Genomic DNA, 16,097 nt, shown 5'->3' with positions numbered 1-16,097 from the left:
AATATCCTGTCTCCTGCACCTGAGATAGTTGACTTTTCAACTATCAGGGTTCACTTTTCTTGGGTCATTATGTTCACAGGACAACTTCTCTCTCTCTGTCTCTCTCTCATCAGATGCCCTGGATTCCTGACATGCAAAGCCTTATTTCAGGGGTGGGTGTGTCCAGAAGCCATTAGTCTCTGCCTCCCCCTGCCGGCCAATGTCTGTAACAGGCAGTTCCACGCCATTCAAAAAAATGCTCCCTGTGAAGATCCCTCAACTTTGCCTCTTCTTATTTGTCCACGATAATAATAAATCAGAAGAGCATGAGAGCAGCTTTGGAAGAGGATTCCAACCATTTTCTCATAAAAGTCTGAGTCTGACTCAGAAAAAGCAGTGTGGGTGGTAGAATCTTCTTATGTTAAAGAACCACTGAATGATGATGGTTGAAGGTGAAGTTATTATTTTAAAAAAAGTTTTCTAATTCATTCTCTGTCGTTTTGGGGGTTGTTCCCACATAGAGGTGCCCATTGAATTGGCCTCTGCTAGAGGTGCCCATTGAATTGGCCTCTGCCCTAGATTTTGCGGTTTCATGTAAGAGGAATGCAAAACAGGAAGCCTGCTTCTTCTGAGTCATACCATTGTGGCTGTCCAGGATTTCTGACAGGGTCTTTCCTAGCCTAAGCTGTAGATGCCAGGGACTGAGCTTGAGACCCTCTGCATGCAAAGCAGATTCTTCCCCATGGAGCTATGGTCCTTTCTCTATTACTGCTGCCTCAGCAGAGAGCCAGTGTGGTGTAGTGGTTAAGAGCTGTAGTCTCGTAATCTGGTGAACCGGGTTCGTGTCCCTGCTCCTCCACATGCAGCTGCTGGGTGATCTTGGGCTAGTCACACTTCTCTGAAGTCTCTCAGCCCCACTCACCTCACAGAGTATTTGTTGTAGGGGAGGAAGGGAAGGAGAATGTTAGCCACTTTGAGACTCCTTTGGGTAGTGATAAAGCGGAATATCAAATCCAAACTCTTCTTCTTCTCTTCTTCTTATGAAGACCTCTTTTGACCCAGACTTTCCCTGACCCACCAGATTGCAACCTGTTCTATGTGCACGGATCCTTCCTATCTCATTTTATTTGCTTTTGTATGATTTTATACCATGGCTTTTATGCTCTTAGGTTCTTTTAACGGATATTGTGCTTCTATTGTACGTAGCGTACACTGCTTAGACATCATTAAACAAAATATTCAGTGGTTTGGAAACGCTTCTAAATAATCAATAAGCAAACAAATTTCAGATTTATTAATAAGGCAACCAAGTACAGATTGTAGCCAAACAGTAACATATTAGCATAAACCAGGCATAGGCAAACATCTGGCTGGGTTTCCCCAGACACTCTGGGCGGCTTCCAACAAAATATTTAAAAACAATAATCTATTAAACATTAAGAGCTTCCCTAAACAGGGCTGCCTTCAGATGTCTTCTAAAAGTCAGATAGTTGTTTATTTCTTTGACATCTGGTGGGAGGGCGTTCCACAGGGCGGGTGCCACTACTGAGAAGGCCCTCTGCCTGGTTCCCTGTAACGTGGCTTCTCGCAGCCAGGAAACCACCAGAAGGCCCTCGGCACTGGACCTCAATGTCCGGGCAGAACTATGGGGGTGGAGATGCTCCTTCAGGTATCCTGGGCCGAGGCCACTTAGGGCTTTAAAGGTCAACACCAACATTTTGAATTGTGCCTCGGAAATGTACTGGGACCCAATGTAGGTCTTTCAAGAACAGTGTTATGTGGTCTTGGCAGCCGCTCCCAGTCAGCAGTCTAGCTGCCGCATTCTGGATTAGTTGTAGTTTCCAAGTCACCTTCAAAGGTAGCCACACACAGAACACATTGCAGTAGTCCAAGCGAGAGATAACTCATGGGAGTTGGAGTCCAGCAGCATCTGGAGGACCTTTGCCTCCCCATTCCTGCCACAGATGTGTCTTCTTTCTTGCTCCATGAAGGCAACGGAGCATCCTTTCTCCCTCCTTTCCTCTCTCAGTCCTCTCTGTTCTCTCTCTCACAGGGAGAGCCTCTGGATGCGACCCCTTCCACGTCAATGAATAACGAACTGGAAGTTCCCGTCAGCGGGGACTTTGAAATCCGTGAGGAGGAGGAGGTGGCAGCTCAGACGGAGCTCAGCAATGAAGTGGTTGCCCTGGTTACCCCAGCAGCCGGGCCGGTGCTGAGGAAGAATGCTGAGCCGGGGCTTGTAGACAATACAATAGAATCCGGGAACTCGGCTGCGCAGCTCCCCCAGAAAAACATCCTGGAAAGGAAAGAGGTCCTCATAGGTAGGTACTTATTCTGAGGTGAAATGGGTGTTTTAAATCAGGCCTGGGGAACTTTTGGCCCTCCAGATGTTGCTGAACTTCAGCTGCCATCATCCCCAACAAGCATGGTCAACGGGCAAGGATGACGGGTGTTTTAATCCAGCAAAATCTGGAGGACCAAAGGTTCCCCATACCTGTTTAAAATGGCTTTATAATTACATTTTACTGATTCTGTCTTGTTATGCATATATATATATATATATACACCCGAGGACACCAAAACCTGCATTCCTGTACCCGTGAAAATCTACGAAAGCAAATATATATATATATATATATATATATATATATAGTCTTTGAGCAGAGGTTTTTTGTTTTTTAAAAGCAGGTTAGTTGTCTTTTGATGTTTTCTATCCCACCTTTAAGGGACGCGGGTGGCGCTGTGGGTAAAAGCCTCAGCGCCTAGGACTTGCCAATTGAAAGGTCGGCGGTTCGAATCCCCACGGCGGGGTGCGCTCCCGTCGCTTGGTCCCAGCGCCTGCCAACCTAGCAGTTCAAAAGCACCTCCGGGTGCAAGCAGATAAATAGGGACCGCTTACTAGCAGGAAGGTAAACGGCGTTCTGTGTGCTGCGCTGGCTCACCAGATGCAGCTTGTCACGCTGGCCACGTGACCCAGAAGTGTCTGCAGACAGCGCTGGCTCCTGGCCTATAGAGTGAGATGAGCGCACAACCCTAGAGTCTGTCAAGACTGGCCTGAACGGGCAGGGGTACCTTTACCTTTACCTTTATCCCACCTTTATGCCATGGTGGAACCCAAGACAATGTAGATGTGGTTTCCTGGTGGTCAGTCAAATAAGTACTGAGCAGACCCAGACCTGTTTAGCTTCAGCAAGGTGGTGGCCCCACATTCCTTCAGACCATATGCCCACCACATGTCCCCAACTGCTTGCTTGCTTACCAATTCATTACTTGGCTTATTTCAATTCGGTCTTTTGGATGACAAAATGAAGGACGTTAAGAAGAGCCTTGCTGGGTGAGTTCACATGGCCTTTCCAGTCTAGCATTCTGTTCCCTGCAGCAGCCAATCAGATTATTCTAGGAAGCCCAGAAGCAGGGCATAAAGGCGATATCCCTTCCTCACTGTTTGCAAACCCCTGCACTGCTTCCAATTGCATTTTGTGTGTGTGTGTGTGTGTGTGTGTGTGTGCGCAATTGGAATGAAGGGATTGTCATGCTGCCGCTGGACTTGAAGGTTCCATTTAACAACCACAGCTAATAGCAGCTAATAGGTATCTTCCCCTCCATAGGTTTCTTTACAATCTAGTCTATGACTGCATTCATAGGACAGTTTATTCTGTTTCCCTGACATTTCCTGAACTGTTAATTTTTGCATTGTAGTTGAGCTTTCCAGAGACATAAAAGCCGCTTCTGGAAATATAGTGGAATATAGCAAAAGTTTAGCATTCATTTCCAGGTTAATAACTTCTAGGGGGATAAAACAAATAAAACATTCGTCCAGAAAAATCACAGGAGTAAAGGGACAGAATTTGGGGTGGTATATTGGTTTATAGTTCTTTTCTGTTGTCTTCACGGGGGAACAGAAGGTAAAGAAGGGTGAGTGGCAAATGAAATTTAGTATAACATGCTGGTATATTGATAAAAAAAACCACCGTTCCATAACAGGTACTGCATTGGAAAAGGAACACTGGAAGTGTCAGCATTAAGATCAGCAAAACTAAAGCAATATTTCCCACATCTGAATATAACTTACAAATGCAGTAGAGAGGGCTTTGACATGCTAGAATGGATTGTACCACTACTGATTGCAGTGTGTGTGTTGCCATTTTGAATGCTGCTCCCCTGTCCACTTTTTTAAAACAAACAAAACAAAACAAAACAAAACAAAACACTCTCCATGTAAATAGAAAATAGCATGCAGGAGGTGGTCTCGAATTCACCAAGAATCAAGGTATACCAGGGGAGCATTCTGGAATAGGACCCCCCACTTTTCCCCCCTGAAATGGTGCTGCCTCAGATAGCGAGGGACCAATATTCACACAGAAGGTTCCCCATTCAATCCCAGCCATTTCCAGTTTTGAAAAAGGACTGTAAATGTTACCTTTGTAGTTTCTACACCCACCCACACCCATCTCCATCCTGCTATCCAGGCAAGCGAGAGAGTAATGGTCCATGTTCAAGGACGCATTTCATTTCAACCTGACAAAAGGGCCCAAGGCAGGTGCAAAACAAGGCTGGTGAGGAGTGTGGCCCTGGGGGAAGAGGGGCATGGCCTCAGGAGAGTCTGAGCTTCCTGGACCTGAGCTGCTCCACCCCTGTCCTGGAGGAGGAGGGGCACATCCTTCTGAGATATTACTGACTCTGCATCTTCTGCTGTCTTCTTTACAGCCGTGATTGTGGGCGGGGTCGTTGGAGCTCTCTTTGCTGCCTTCCTGGTAATGCTGCTAATCTACCGGATGAAAAAGAAGGACGAGGGGAGCTACACCTTGGAGGAGCCAAAGCAGGCGAGTGTCACGTACCAAAAACCCGACAAGCAGGAGGAATTCTATGCATAAATCAGTGCCTCGCCACCTCTTTTTCTGTCCCGATGCCGTCCTTTTTTTAAGAAACAGAAACAAACAAACAAACAAAATCTCTCTTATTATTCACCCAGCCTCTTTTCTCTCTCTTTCTAATCAAGTCTGTGAATTTTAACAAAGAAGCCTAGAAGAAACCGACAGTTTTTTTTTTAAAAAGTATCATGTATGTTCTTTGCTTTTAAGAAGGAAAGGGGAAGGTTGAATCAGAAAGCATCAGAGCGTGGAGCAAACAGTGAACTCCTGGCTGGATGAACGCTTGAGTTAGCACCTCTGCCGGGAACGGTCTCGATTCACACCTCCCTCAGGTCTAGAGCCTTGACTTCTTTTGTTTCGAATGAGGTGGTCCGTTTTGGTTTCTGGCACTTTGCAGCACTCTTCAAGACGAGATCTTTTTTGACTCGCTGACTCCGCTCGACTACAAGTGCAAGGAGACGCAACATCTGATCATCCGGGCTGCTCACAGCTCCCTCCTGCAATCGGTCAGTTGCAGTGGACATTTTAATTGCTTCATTGGAGATCTCACATGGTCCACAGAGAGCACCTTTTCCCAGCTGTGCATTGTTTCCTTGCTGAGAGCACCTCCCTTCCTCCCATCCCTACTCACAACCACCACTTTGAAACTATCTCCCTACAGAAGGACCATCCTAGGCTTGCAGAGGTTTCCGGTTAAACCTTATGCCCAGATTCATTCAGCTGGCTTTCACTGTGACCTTGAAGACTCAACTTGCATGGTATTGCAAGCTCAGGCAGATGACCAAGAAACACTTTTCTAAGACATTATTTGTGGGAAAACAGGGATACGTGTGGAAAAGGCAAGCTTTTTTCTGAAGACTGTAGGAAATAGATAATGTGTCATACTTCTCAAAAAGTGGTGTGGGTCCTTTCCTTCTTTATAAGGGTATGGGGGAATATGGGGGAAGGGAGGAGGACAACATGAGTCCATGATCTGCTGCAGCAGATATTTGGTTCCATATAACTCTGTAAATAAATGGAAGTGGTAAAAAGTTAATAAACACCAGTGCTCAACTGTTGGGGTGAAACCTGCATCTCCAAAGCAGGAATTTGTAGGTCAGCATCAAACTGGGGAGTGTGACATTTCACCCAAACCTTCCCTGTTAAAGCAGATGTCACATTTTCACTGGCAACGTAGGCGAGGGAATAGTGCCGACCCACAGATTGGCAGATGACCTATGGCCCAAATGCCACAGAGGGACCAAATGGATAAATTGGCGATTGAACTGTATGCAATAAAAATGAAGGCAAGTAAAGACGAATGTTCACTCTTACATATCAGAAAGCCAAGGGTACTAAAAAATAAATAATAAAAAAAACCAATATGGGCGGGGAAAATGCAATTGAAAACCACCAATGGGTGATAAGGGTGTTTTAAATTATGCATCACTAATAGGATGCTATTGCAAGGTGCCAATATGTATTGGCAAATGCCCATTCAAATTGCATTGACTGAATGCTGTATACACACCTTGGCTGAAGCAGCAGGCCAGATGGTCACAGTTCAGAGATATATAAGTAAACAGAGGAAGATTCAGAGTTGAGCCACAAAGTTGCTACTGAGCTTGGCACACTGGATATAGAAAGGAAAGCTGGCAACTCTGTTTAACTTTTCAAAAAGCAGGCTGGCAAAACCAGTAAAGGAAGTAGCAGAATGAACATATGGCAGCCTTTGCTAACCTGGTGCCCTCCAGGTGTTTTGGACAACAATTCTCATTGGCTGGGTGGGGATGATGGGAGCTGTTGTTTAAGACAGCTGACTTATAGCAGCAAAATACATTTAACTTAGGCTGTGATCATATCAACACTTCCCTGGGAATATGCCCCCTTTAAGCCAATGGGACCTACTTCTGAGTCCATATGTATAGGATTTGGGATTAGAATGGGGCATGCATGCAGGTCCTGCCCACAATGTTCCCATGAGTATTGGATATACCTCTGATTTTTACACATTTAGTGCAATCAGGATACGCAACTGAGATGTGTGTAGGGGATTCTAACCTTTGAGGATTCTAACTATTGGGGAAGGGCCATGGCTTTGTGGTAGAGCACCTTACTTGCATGCAGAAAGAAAGTCCCAGGTTCAACCCCTGGCATTTCTGGGTAGGGATGAGGAGGACTCCCATCTGAAACCCCTGAAAGCTGCTGGCTGCCATCATAGACAATACTGAACTGGATGTACCAACCGTCCGACTCTGTGTAAGGTATGTTCAAGCAAAACCTCATGCTCAGTGTGCAAAAGTTGGGAGAGGGGGATGTGGGAGCGGAGCACACTGGGGATGTGGGGTGTAGTACCTGCAATTTGCTGCATAGTTTAAGCCAGGCATAGGCAAACTCAGCCCTCCAGATATTTGGGACTACAACTCCCATGATCCCTAGCTAACAGGACCAGTGGTCAGGGATGATGGGAATTGCAGTCACAAAACAGCTGGAGAGCCGAGTTTGCCTATGCCTGGTTTAAACCTTCACATGCTATTTTGAATATCTGAAGAGAACTGCTGCAATCTTAAGAGCGCCTACTCAGTTCAGCGGGACCAATTCCCAGGTAAGTATGCAGGATGATATACTCCAAGGAGGGGAAAAAAATTCTAGAAATAATTAGGGGTTTTTGAGGATGGGAAGCTGTGTAGCTGTCTGTTTCTGGAAGTTTTGATGGAGAAGTGTGCATGCACATCTATGAACAACAGCAAACAGATCATACCCCCCCCCCCCAGCAAACCACAGTGAGAGCAAAGTTGACCCAACAATATTTTTGTTTTCTGTGTTAAGGCAAAAAAGGGGGAAAGAGTACATTGGAATCCCAAGGTGGTAATGCTGAACAAATGCAGATATGTCAACCCCAACCCACCATCAATATTGCCATTACACTAATCAACAATGGGAGGGGAATGAGGTTGGCAGTTTGCCTTCATGTAGGAATTGGTTCCAAAGAGTCGAGTTGCCTGTCTTGCTTACTTGTAGCCAGCACTGTGCTGCCTTGGTGCGTGTGAATAAGGGGGGGGCTGGTCTCCCATTCAGAAAACTTTGAAAATGTCGCCCATGTGCTGAAGGAACTGGCTTCATGGTAGATTCTCAGGTTGTGCAATGAATAACCATAATTCATTCCAGCCTAGCTGAACCAGCAGATCTTGGCAATAACCTTCCGATCCTATTATTCTATTACAGCTACAAATCTCATTGTTCATGTTTCTTCTGGTCAGCTTAGCACTAGCCAATACAGTGCTCTCCAAATGCTGCCTGACTATAACTCCCATCGGCCCCAGTCGGCATAGCCAATGGTCAGGGATAATGGGTGTTGTAGTCCAACAGCATTGGTTACCTGTAGGTTATATTTCCTGCTGAATGTTAATATCTCAAAGGAAATGAAAGCAGCATCATTGAGCTTTTGTGATTGAAACTACTAAATCAGTTTAGCCCAGCGGTAGCCAATTTGGTACATTCCAGATATTATTGGACTCCAGCTCCCATCATCACAAACCATTGTCGATGCTGGCAGAGGCCGATGGGAGTTGGAATTCAACATTTGGTGGGAACCACATTGGCTACTCTTGAGTTAGTTCCAACCCCCATTAATTTCAGTGGTTGTATCCAATGTCAATCATTCTTAGAGTAGACTCACTGAAATTAATGGGTATGACAAATTTCGGTCCATTAATTTCATTGGATGTACTCTGAGTAGAAGTGAGTTGGATCCAACCCAACGCTTCCATGACTATTAATCTTGTCACTTTTCCTTTGAACTCCTGGGTGTCTTTAAAATTCTTCCAGCTTTACACCAATTATCCTCATGCATGCAGATTAGAAACTCTTGAGAAGCATCTTTGTGTCTGGTTTCTAATGGTTTTTACACTGATTTCCAATGTAATTCCATGCATGCTGACTCAGAAATAAGCCTCACTACATTCAAATGGGGCTTACTCCCAGATAATTGTGCCTAAAGACTTCAGCCTTTGTAATATATCTAAAGCACTGCAAGGTCCTACTGGTTTGCGTGCAGAAAAGGAGACAAAGTCTAAGTAACTGGCAGTAAAAGCCAGAAATTTCATGCGTCGGGGGGGGGGGGATTAAAAAAATTCTCTTTAATATCTTGATTTTATTATGGAGTTCTTTTTTTATAAATGCAGAAACTAGGCAATGCTTTTGCTGTATCTGTGACACTTTGAGACTCTGGGTGAGTTTATGCACTGATGGATCTGAGTTTAACTTTGTTCCATGTGAGTTTTGATTATTGGTACTCACACTCATGAAAAGGACATATTGCCATAACTCTGGAGTAGCAATTCTCATCAGTAGTCACTTGCAGTCTGATGCAGCTTTTCCTGTAGTTGTTTTTCTTTGTAAAAAATCTAGCGTCTCTTGGAAAACTGGAGAGGTTTATTAGGTCCTCCTAAAAGCCAATGAAGCAGCAGCTGTTTCCAAGGTATTGTCCTTCTTTCTAAGAGTATGCACATTCTATTAGGTGCCACTGTAGTGTTGTTTCCATAAGAAGCTAAGGCTGAACACAGCTGCACTTTAGCGACACCTAGTGACAGAAGGTGAGCATTACAACAGTTAGTTACTTTTTAAGCGGCAGGGGAGATGCCCTTATGTGTTTAATCCCAGAGAAACAGTGCATGTTTAAAAATAAGGATGCCTTTTAACGCAGGTAGCAATCAAAGACACACTTTGGTCACCAAACTTTGCTATTGCTGTTGTTATCCGACAACACAACAGGCCTATTTGCTGTGGCAGAGTTAATGGAAATGTTCCAACACAAAGTTCTAAAAATAATTTTCTACAGGTGTCGACTCCTTTACTACATTAGAAAAGGGGATTCTTTGTAAATATAGAAACATGGCTGATTAAATTGGAGGAAGGAACTTCATCAATCTCTGTGATTGATTGATTGATTGATTGATTGATTGATTCTACAACACCGTGAAAACTCAGCTCAGTGAAATGAGGAAATTGAAACAAAAGTGATTTGTTACGCAAAGATGTCCTTTTTCTGAGTGTGCCACTGTGCCAGCATGGCCAATGGTCAGGGAGGATGTTAGCCTGAAAGCTACCTGGTTGGGGGAAGGCATTAAAAGATAAAGGAAGGCAATCCAAATACAGCATGCTGTGAAGCATGCCATTCTGCCTAGAGAGCCACACAGTAGTCCTCATTCATTCCAATATACTCATTCAAACAGGGATGACTTCCTTTCCTGAAATGAAGAATGCTGATCTCAAGTGCTTTGTATATTGACGAGGACCTTTCTCCTTGAACAAAGGAGGGTGTATATTGTAATCAGTTCCTTGAGCAGCTAAAGCTTGCACTCCCTGGCTCATCAAAGACAAAAAGTGGATACCAGGAAATGTCTTCTTCACAAACATTCTACTGTAGGGGTAGGCAACAGGGTGTCATGCCAATATTGTTGGACTCCATCTCCCATCATTCCTGAGCATTGGCTGGAGCTAATGGAAGTTGGGAGTCCAACAACAACTGGAGATGCACCACTTTGCCTACCTTAGTTCTATGTGATCCCGATAGGTACATTAAAAATGGAATAAACATCAGCAGAAGCAACTCACATATACCTGGAAGTGCTTCTCAAAAGTTGTTTATATAACATCTGAGCAGTTTTAATGACCAAAGCATACACAGCTCATTGAACACTTTGGTCTGTCCTGGGACTACTGATTATGCTGTTAGCCTTTTTCTAAGGGCCAAAGTGAACAGGCAAAGGGAAACTGGAATTAAGCCAGTCCAACATCCTGAATTCTTTCTGAGATTCTTCTGGCTTTGAAATAGTGGTCTGCAGTGTTCTGGTGCCTTTGCAATGTGGAGAAAAACGGATCCGTTCTCCACAATTTAGATGCTCTTTCTCAAAGCATGCATTTATTGCAAAGACTGGGAACCTGCTTCCTTCCATGTGTCGTTAAACTATAAGCCACATCAGCTCCAGACAGCATGGTTAAGAGTCAAGGATAATGGGAGTTGTAGTCTAGCAACATCTGGAGGGCCAAAACTTACCCACCTCAGTTCTATTGCAAAGCAATTGTATTTCCCTAGCAATCAAATATCTAAATAATGTTCTTACTGGAAACGTAAAATATTCTTCTCCTGCAAATCCATTGACTTTCTATGATGAAGGTTGATGGTTGCGCGACAGCCAGTGTTGCCAGCTCTTGTGTGCTTTTTGCCTTCTCCCCTCTTGATCCTTTATCTTGATCCTCTAGATACTGGCTGAAATTTCCCACTCAAAAATGATCTCTGCAACAAAGCATGATCTCCTTTCATCCCACCAACCAAAGTTAATTGGCAATTTTGCTCCACTTAAAAGATTAATGGGATGCTCTCTTCTCCTAGCTTGAAGACTTCAAAAGGCCTTCAGTTTCTTTGGAAAGGTCACTGCACTCCTATTACATAACATTTTGCTTGAGTCTTACCAAGGGGCTTTGCTACAACCCTACTGAATGGATACCAACCACCTCCAGTTGGCAGAGGTTTGACTGTGGGGATGATGTGAATATGTTACGGTGTGTGTATGCATATGTGTGTATGTATATGTATGTAGTTAATGTATATATGTACATGTTTTTGTATGTACATATAGATACACACACAATATTAATTTAAAATGTGTACATAAGCAAGGAAGAACCCTGTGTATATTGGTGGGCACCAGGACATCTAAATTTTTCAAAGACGCCCAGCCGAGCAGATGACTGACAAGGGTAGATGAAGCTCCAGTTCCTTTTCCAGGAGGTCAAAATCACTATTAAGATGCACAAGGACCTGTAACAAAATGTTGCAGTGTGGAGTCTTTCTGTTCAGGGTTCTGGCCAGACAGCTATGCCCACTTCTTCCATACTTCCATTTTTCCTTTTCCAGCTCTCTGACTGTTAGCCAGCAATGTTCAGTCTTTCTCGCTCATATCATTTCTCCATTTGTGTTCCCCTTCCCTAAATATTTCTTTGTACTTCCTCAAACTTTGGGGATTCCCCACCTCACCTGGTTGGCTCAGTTAATGTTCATCTTGTGTTCCTAGATCTAAATCAATAAAGTTTGGAACATGAGGCAATTTTTTAGAAATGGTACCTCCAACTTCATAATATCTCTAAAAATAAAGATCATTTGTGGACCTTTTAATGATACACAAGTCTCTGTTTGAAGCATCTTCCTTAAAGTGCAATCCTACTCATGTCTATTGGTAAATAAATCCCACTGAGTTTAATGTAGGTGCAGGACAGCAGCCTAAATATGCCTCATGGCCAGGCCACACAATGAACACTATATAGGAGCCAAATCTGTGGCCCTTCAGATGTTGCTGGACTACAAATTCCATCATGCATGGCTGGAGCTGGTCTGGGTTGGAATCCAGTGGAAGGTGAAAGGTTCTCCTGATACATCTGATTAAAGAAGTCTTCCTCAATCTGATGCCCTCAAGGTGTTATTGGACTCCCATCATCTCTGATCATTGGGCATGTTGGCTGGAGCTCATGAGAGTTGGAATCCACCAAGCTTATCCAGAAGGTCATAACAGGTGCAAGCCCTTAGTGTTCAACTTTGAATACATTGTCATTGCCCCAAGATTTAGTGATGTCTGTGGGAGTTTCCTTGATTCTTTCCCCAAGGCCTTCAGAGCTGGAGTGCCACAGATGCAGCGTTGGTAGTTGTGTTTGTGGCTGGGATCGAATATAATATCTTTACAATTGACAATCAAATCAGACTAAAAGCAAAAAAAGAGAGGGTGGTATCTGACTAAGTTACACTCAGAGTAGAGCTACCGAAATGAATGGACTTCAGCTAGTCGTGTCCATTCATTTTAATGGGCCTACTTTGAGTATGACAAGCTGCAATCCTAGAATCACTTAACCTGGGTGTAAGTCATTGAATTCACTAAGACTTACTTCTGGGTAGACTTGGCTAGGATTGCATCCTGAAGTCAGCTACAACTCCTTTTCTGTACACTGTTTTATAAAACTGCTTTTTTAAAATAATTGCCAGTGCAACAGCCTGCTTGCTAGAACAACCTCATTGTTTTCTGTGTCTTCAAAGACAAAATCCGCCCCACTTGTCTTGTAAATAGGAACCCGTGTATAAAATTTCAATAAATAGATAAAAACAAAGCATTGATATCCACCCCCCCCAAAAAAAATTGCCTCCTGGAGTGTTTTGACAAGCAAATAGATACCTCCGCAAGTCTCTTATGGGAGCTACAAATCACGGGATAATGGAAAAGTTTTAACGTTAGGCAAAATACCAAGTTGTGTACTATTCTGCTAACACGGGGGAGCAATGCATGTAAATATTTTTAAAGGTAAAACATGTCTTAAAATCATTTTTTTTTGTATGTACATAACTCTTCTAGAGTTTAGTACTGAAATTGCTATTTAGTGTCTGTTTTATGAATGGAGGGTGGGGAAACAAATAATAATAAAAATAATAAAAACATTTAATTGTTTTTGTCCAGAGTCGATGGCCAAAACCTTAAAAAAAATATTAAAAAATAATCTTTGCCAATGTAGCACTGTAATGGTAATGTCTATTTTTTTTATTACTCATGTGTTGTGCCCATTTATAAAAAGGAACAAAATAAACACAAATGTTCACATTGGAGTCTTTCCTTGAGTGTTTGTGTAATGATTTGGGGAGCAAGACAAAAGATGTGCGGTTTCTCCATTGTAGAGTGGACTGCTATTCTGGGCAGTGGTGCCATTAGGGTGGGATTTCAGGGCACATGTCTAAGAATGGACAGATCAGTCTATTTTTCATGGTTTCTCATCCCTCCCCACCTTAAGTTGAATTCTCAACATTTCTGCACCGCTCTGCCATTTTTATTTTTATTTAAATAAAAAGTCCTCAACAAAGCTTGTAGGAATTTTAGTGCAATATTCTCCTAATATACACATTTTTGCATGCAATTCTTGCCTTGTGTACACATTTGGGCAAGCCATTTCTCCTAACATAAAGCCTCTTTCCATGCCATTTTCACAAATATATGCATTTATATGCACAATATACCCTAACACATGCACTGTTGTATCCATTACTTGGCCGGAGAACTGCTCTGCAAAATTCAGAGAAGGGCAGATTTCAATGAATGGCTGTGTTTTTGTTTGTGAACGGTTCGGAAAAGTGTGAATTGGAGAGGTTCACCTTTAAATGCAATCTGAATTATATTTCTCCCCCGTCTCTATCCAAGGACAATGGATAGTTGACTTCATATACTGCGATGTATGTCATTTCCAACAATGTATATTGCACAATCTTTTTGGCACACTTTCCCCCAATAAACACTTTTGCATGCATTATTTGACAGGAGGATGGCTGCACAAAATCTGAGAGGTATTGAAGAACAACTGTGTTTCAGTTTGCATATTGTTTTTGAAAGTCCAACCTAGGTAGGCTCACACTGAAACCCAAATTCAACCAAATTCCTCCCCCATCCCTACCAGAGTCCCACTCAGGGTGAGCAGAAGGTCCCCCAAAACACAGCAGGGCTGGCTTATCAAGTTTTGATGTGAATTGAAGTAATACCTTCTAAAAAGTCCCCCCACCCTGCAAAAAAAAGCAGCTCTGAGATGACCAAACTGTACCAATGATATCAGTTCTGGTCCCCTGAAATCAGATTGTTATAGCAGCTACACCTGGAAACTGAAGAAACAGGCCACTTTAGGACTTGAGACCATACTTGGTGGTTCTGGTGTGCTGCCATTTCCAATTGCCAACATTTAATAGCCTCGCAGCAACCAGAAGCTACACTATGGGGCACATTAAAGGACACGCTTTGGAAATATTGGCTAGCACTGCTTTTGGTGGAAGGGGCAAGTGACCCTGGGCTCTTTCAGGATGCAGGACTGAGGAATGTGGGAACCAAAGTTGGCTCTTTCATCTCATCCAATGCCCTTTTGGACTCTCATTGACTGTGGCCTGCACTCTTCCATCTTTTCCTGGGTTCGGCCTTCTTCCTCTTCTTCCTTTTCATCTCCTGCTTCTCCCCTCCCATTGGAAACAATGGGATGGAATGAAAGGGTGCCAGTTCAAAGGTTGCTGTGGTTTAATCTCCAGTTTGATGGTTTGTCATGATACTGGGAAGGCGTTGCATCCTTTGTATTCTCTGCACACCCCTAATTCACTCACAGAACACGTGCTTTTTGGTGGTGCTCTGATGTAGTTGAGAAGGACCGCTGATGATTCTGTTGCAACTGGAGTAGGCGTGTAGGGATGGATGAATCCATCTGTTTCTGTTTTCCATCTTTCTCATCTTAATTTCAATGTCACATCTTTTCCACAACAGTCTGCATTGGGGAAAAACAAGTCATCACAGAAACCCATCAGTTTCTCCCAGCAATACGCATTTTTCTATGCAATTTTTGCCTAATAAACACATTTTAACAAGCAATTTCCCCTAATATATACATTTTCTGCACACATTCAGGAGAAGTGAGAATTTTGAAGGGTGGCTATATTTTGACTTGCGTGTTCTTACAGGATGTGTAAATTAGGTAGGTTTGCATTACTACTACTAAGCAATGTACAGTGGTATCTCGAGTTACAGATGCTTCTGGTTACAGATACTTCAGGTTACAGTACCTCGTGTTAAGAACTTTGCTTCAGGATGAGAACAGAAATTGTGAGGTGGTGGCGTGGTGGCAGCAGGAGGCCCCATTAGCTAAAGTAGTGCTTCAGGTTAAGAACAGTTTCAGGTTAAGAACGGACCTCCAGAACAAATTAAGTTCTTAACCCGAGGTACCACTGTATACTGAAAATGCATATCAAACTGAATTTCTTAGTGAGAGGGGAATCCAACATTGAAGTTCCGTCTCTAAAGTCAGAACTCTCAGGGAGATAGGGAGAAAGTGTTCTGTTGGCCTCTGGAATACCCTCTGGGGGTCTATAGGTTTGCTGAGCTAGGCTGTCAGTGTGGTGTAGTGGTTAGAGTGTCAAACTAGAACCCAGGAGACCAGGGTTCAAATCCCAACTAGGTCAGCACCCAAGATTTACATTGGTATGTTATAGTTGTAAATGTATGGTGTAGAGGGAGCCTCAGACATTCAGAAAACAGAATATGAAATGAAACACAGAATATTTCCTTTTCAGAGGTCAAATCTCCATTGTTTTGCACTAAATACAAATGTGATGTATTTGCACTCTGTTCCTCCATTCTTTAAAAGAACATTTTGTCATGGGACAGATTACTTTGAAATACCTGCTGTTGCTCCTACCCAAATTAGTCT

At 43.2% G+C, this 16,097-nt stretch overlaps 1 protein-coding gene across 1 annotated transcript in view; it reads left to right on the top strand.

Annotated features, from left to right (window-relative positions):
* SDC3 (syndecan 3) overlaps positions 1 to 13,471 on the top strand; it is a 116,136-nt gene extending 102,665 nt beyond the window's left edge. Inside the window, exons 4-5 of the mRNA XM_083750891.1 lie at positions 2,033 to 2,300; positions 4,687 to 13,471. Of these exons, the coding sequence (XP_083607017.1) occupies positions 2,033 to 2,300; positions 4,687 to 4,853 (435 nt within the window). The 3' untranslated portion in view covers positions 4,854 to 13,471. The remainder of the gene's footprint in view (positions 1 to 2,032; positions 2,301 to 4,686) is intronic.
* Positions 13,472 to 16,097: the final 2,626 nt, after the last annotated feature.

This window comes from Podarcis gaigeae (assembly GCF_964106915.1).
Source record: "Podarcis gaigeae genome assembly, chromosome: 8".
NCBI lineage: Eukaryota > Metazoa > Chordata > Lepidosauria > Squamata > Lacertidae > Podarcis > Podarcis gaigeae.
Note: the sequence above shows the minus strand (reverse complement) of the source record. Positions and strands in the feature narration are given on the sequence as shown.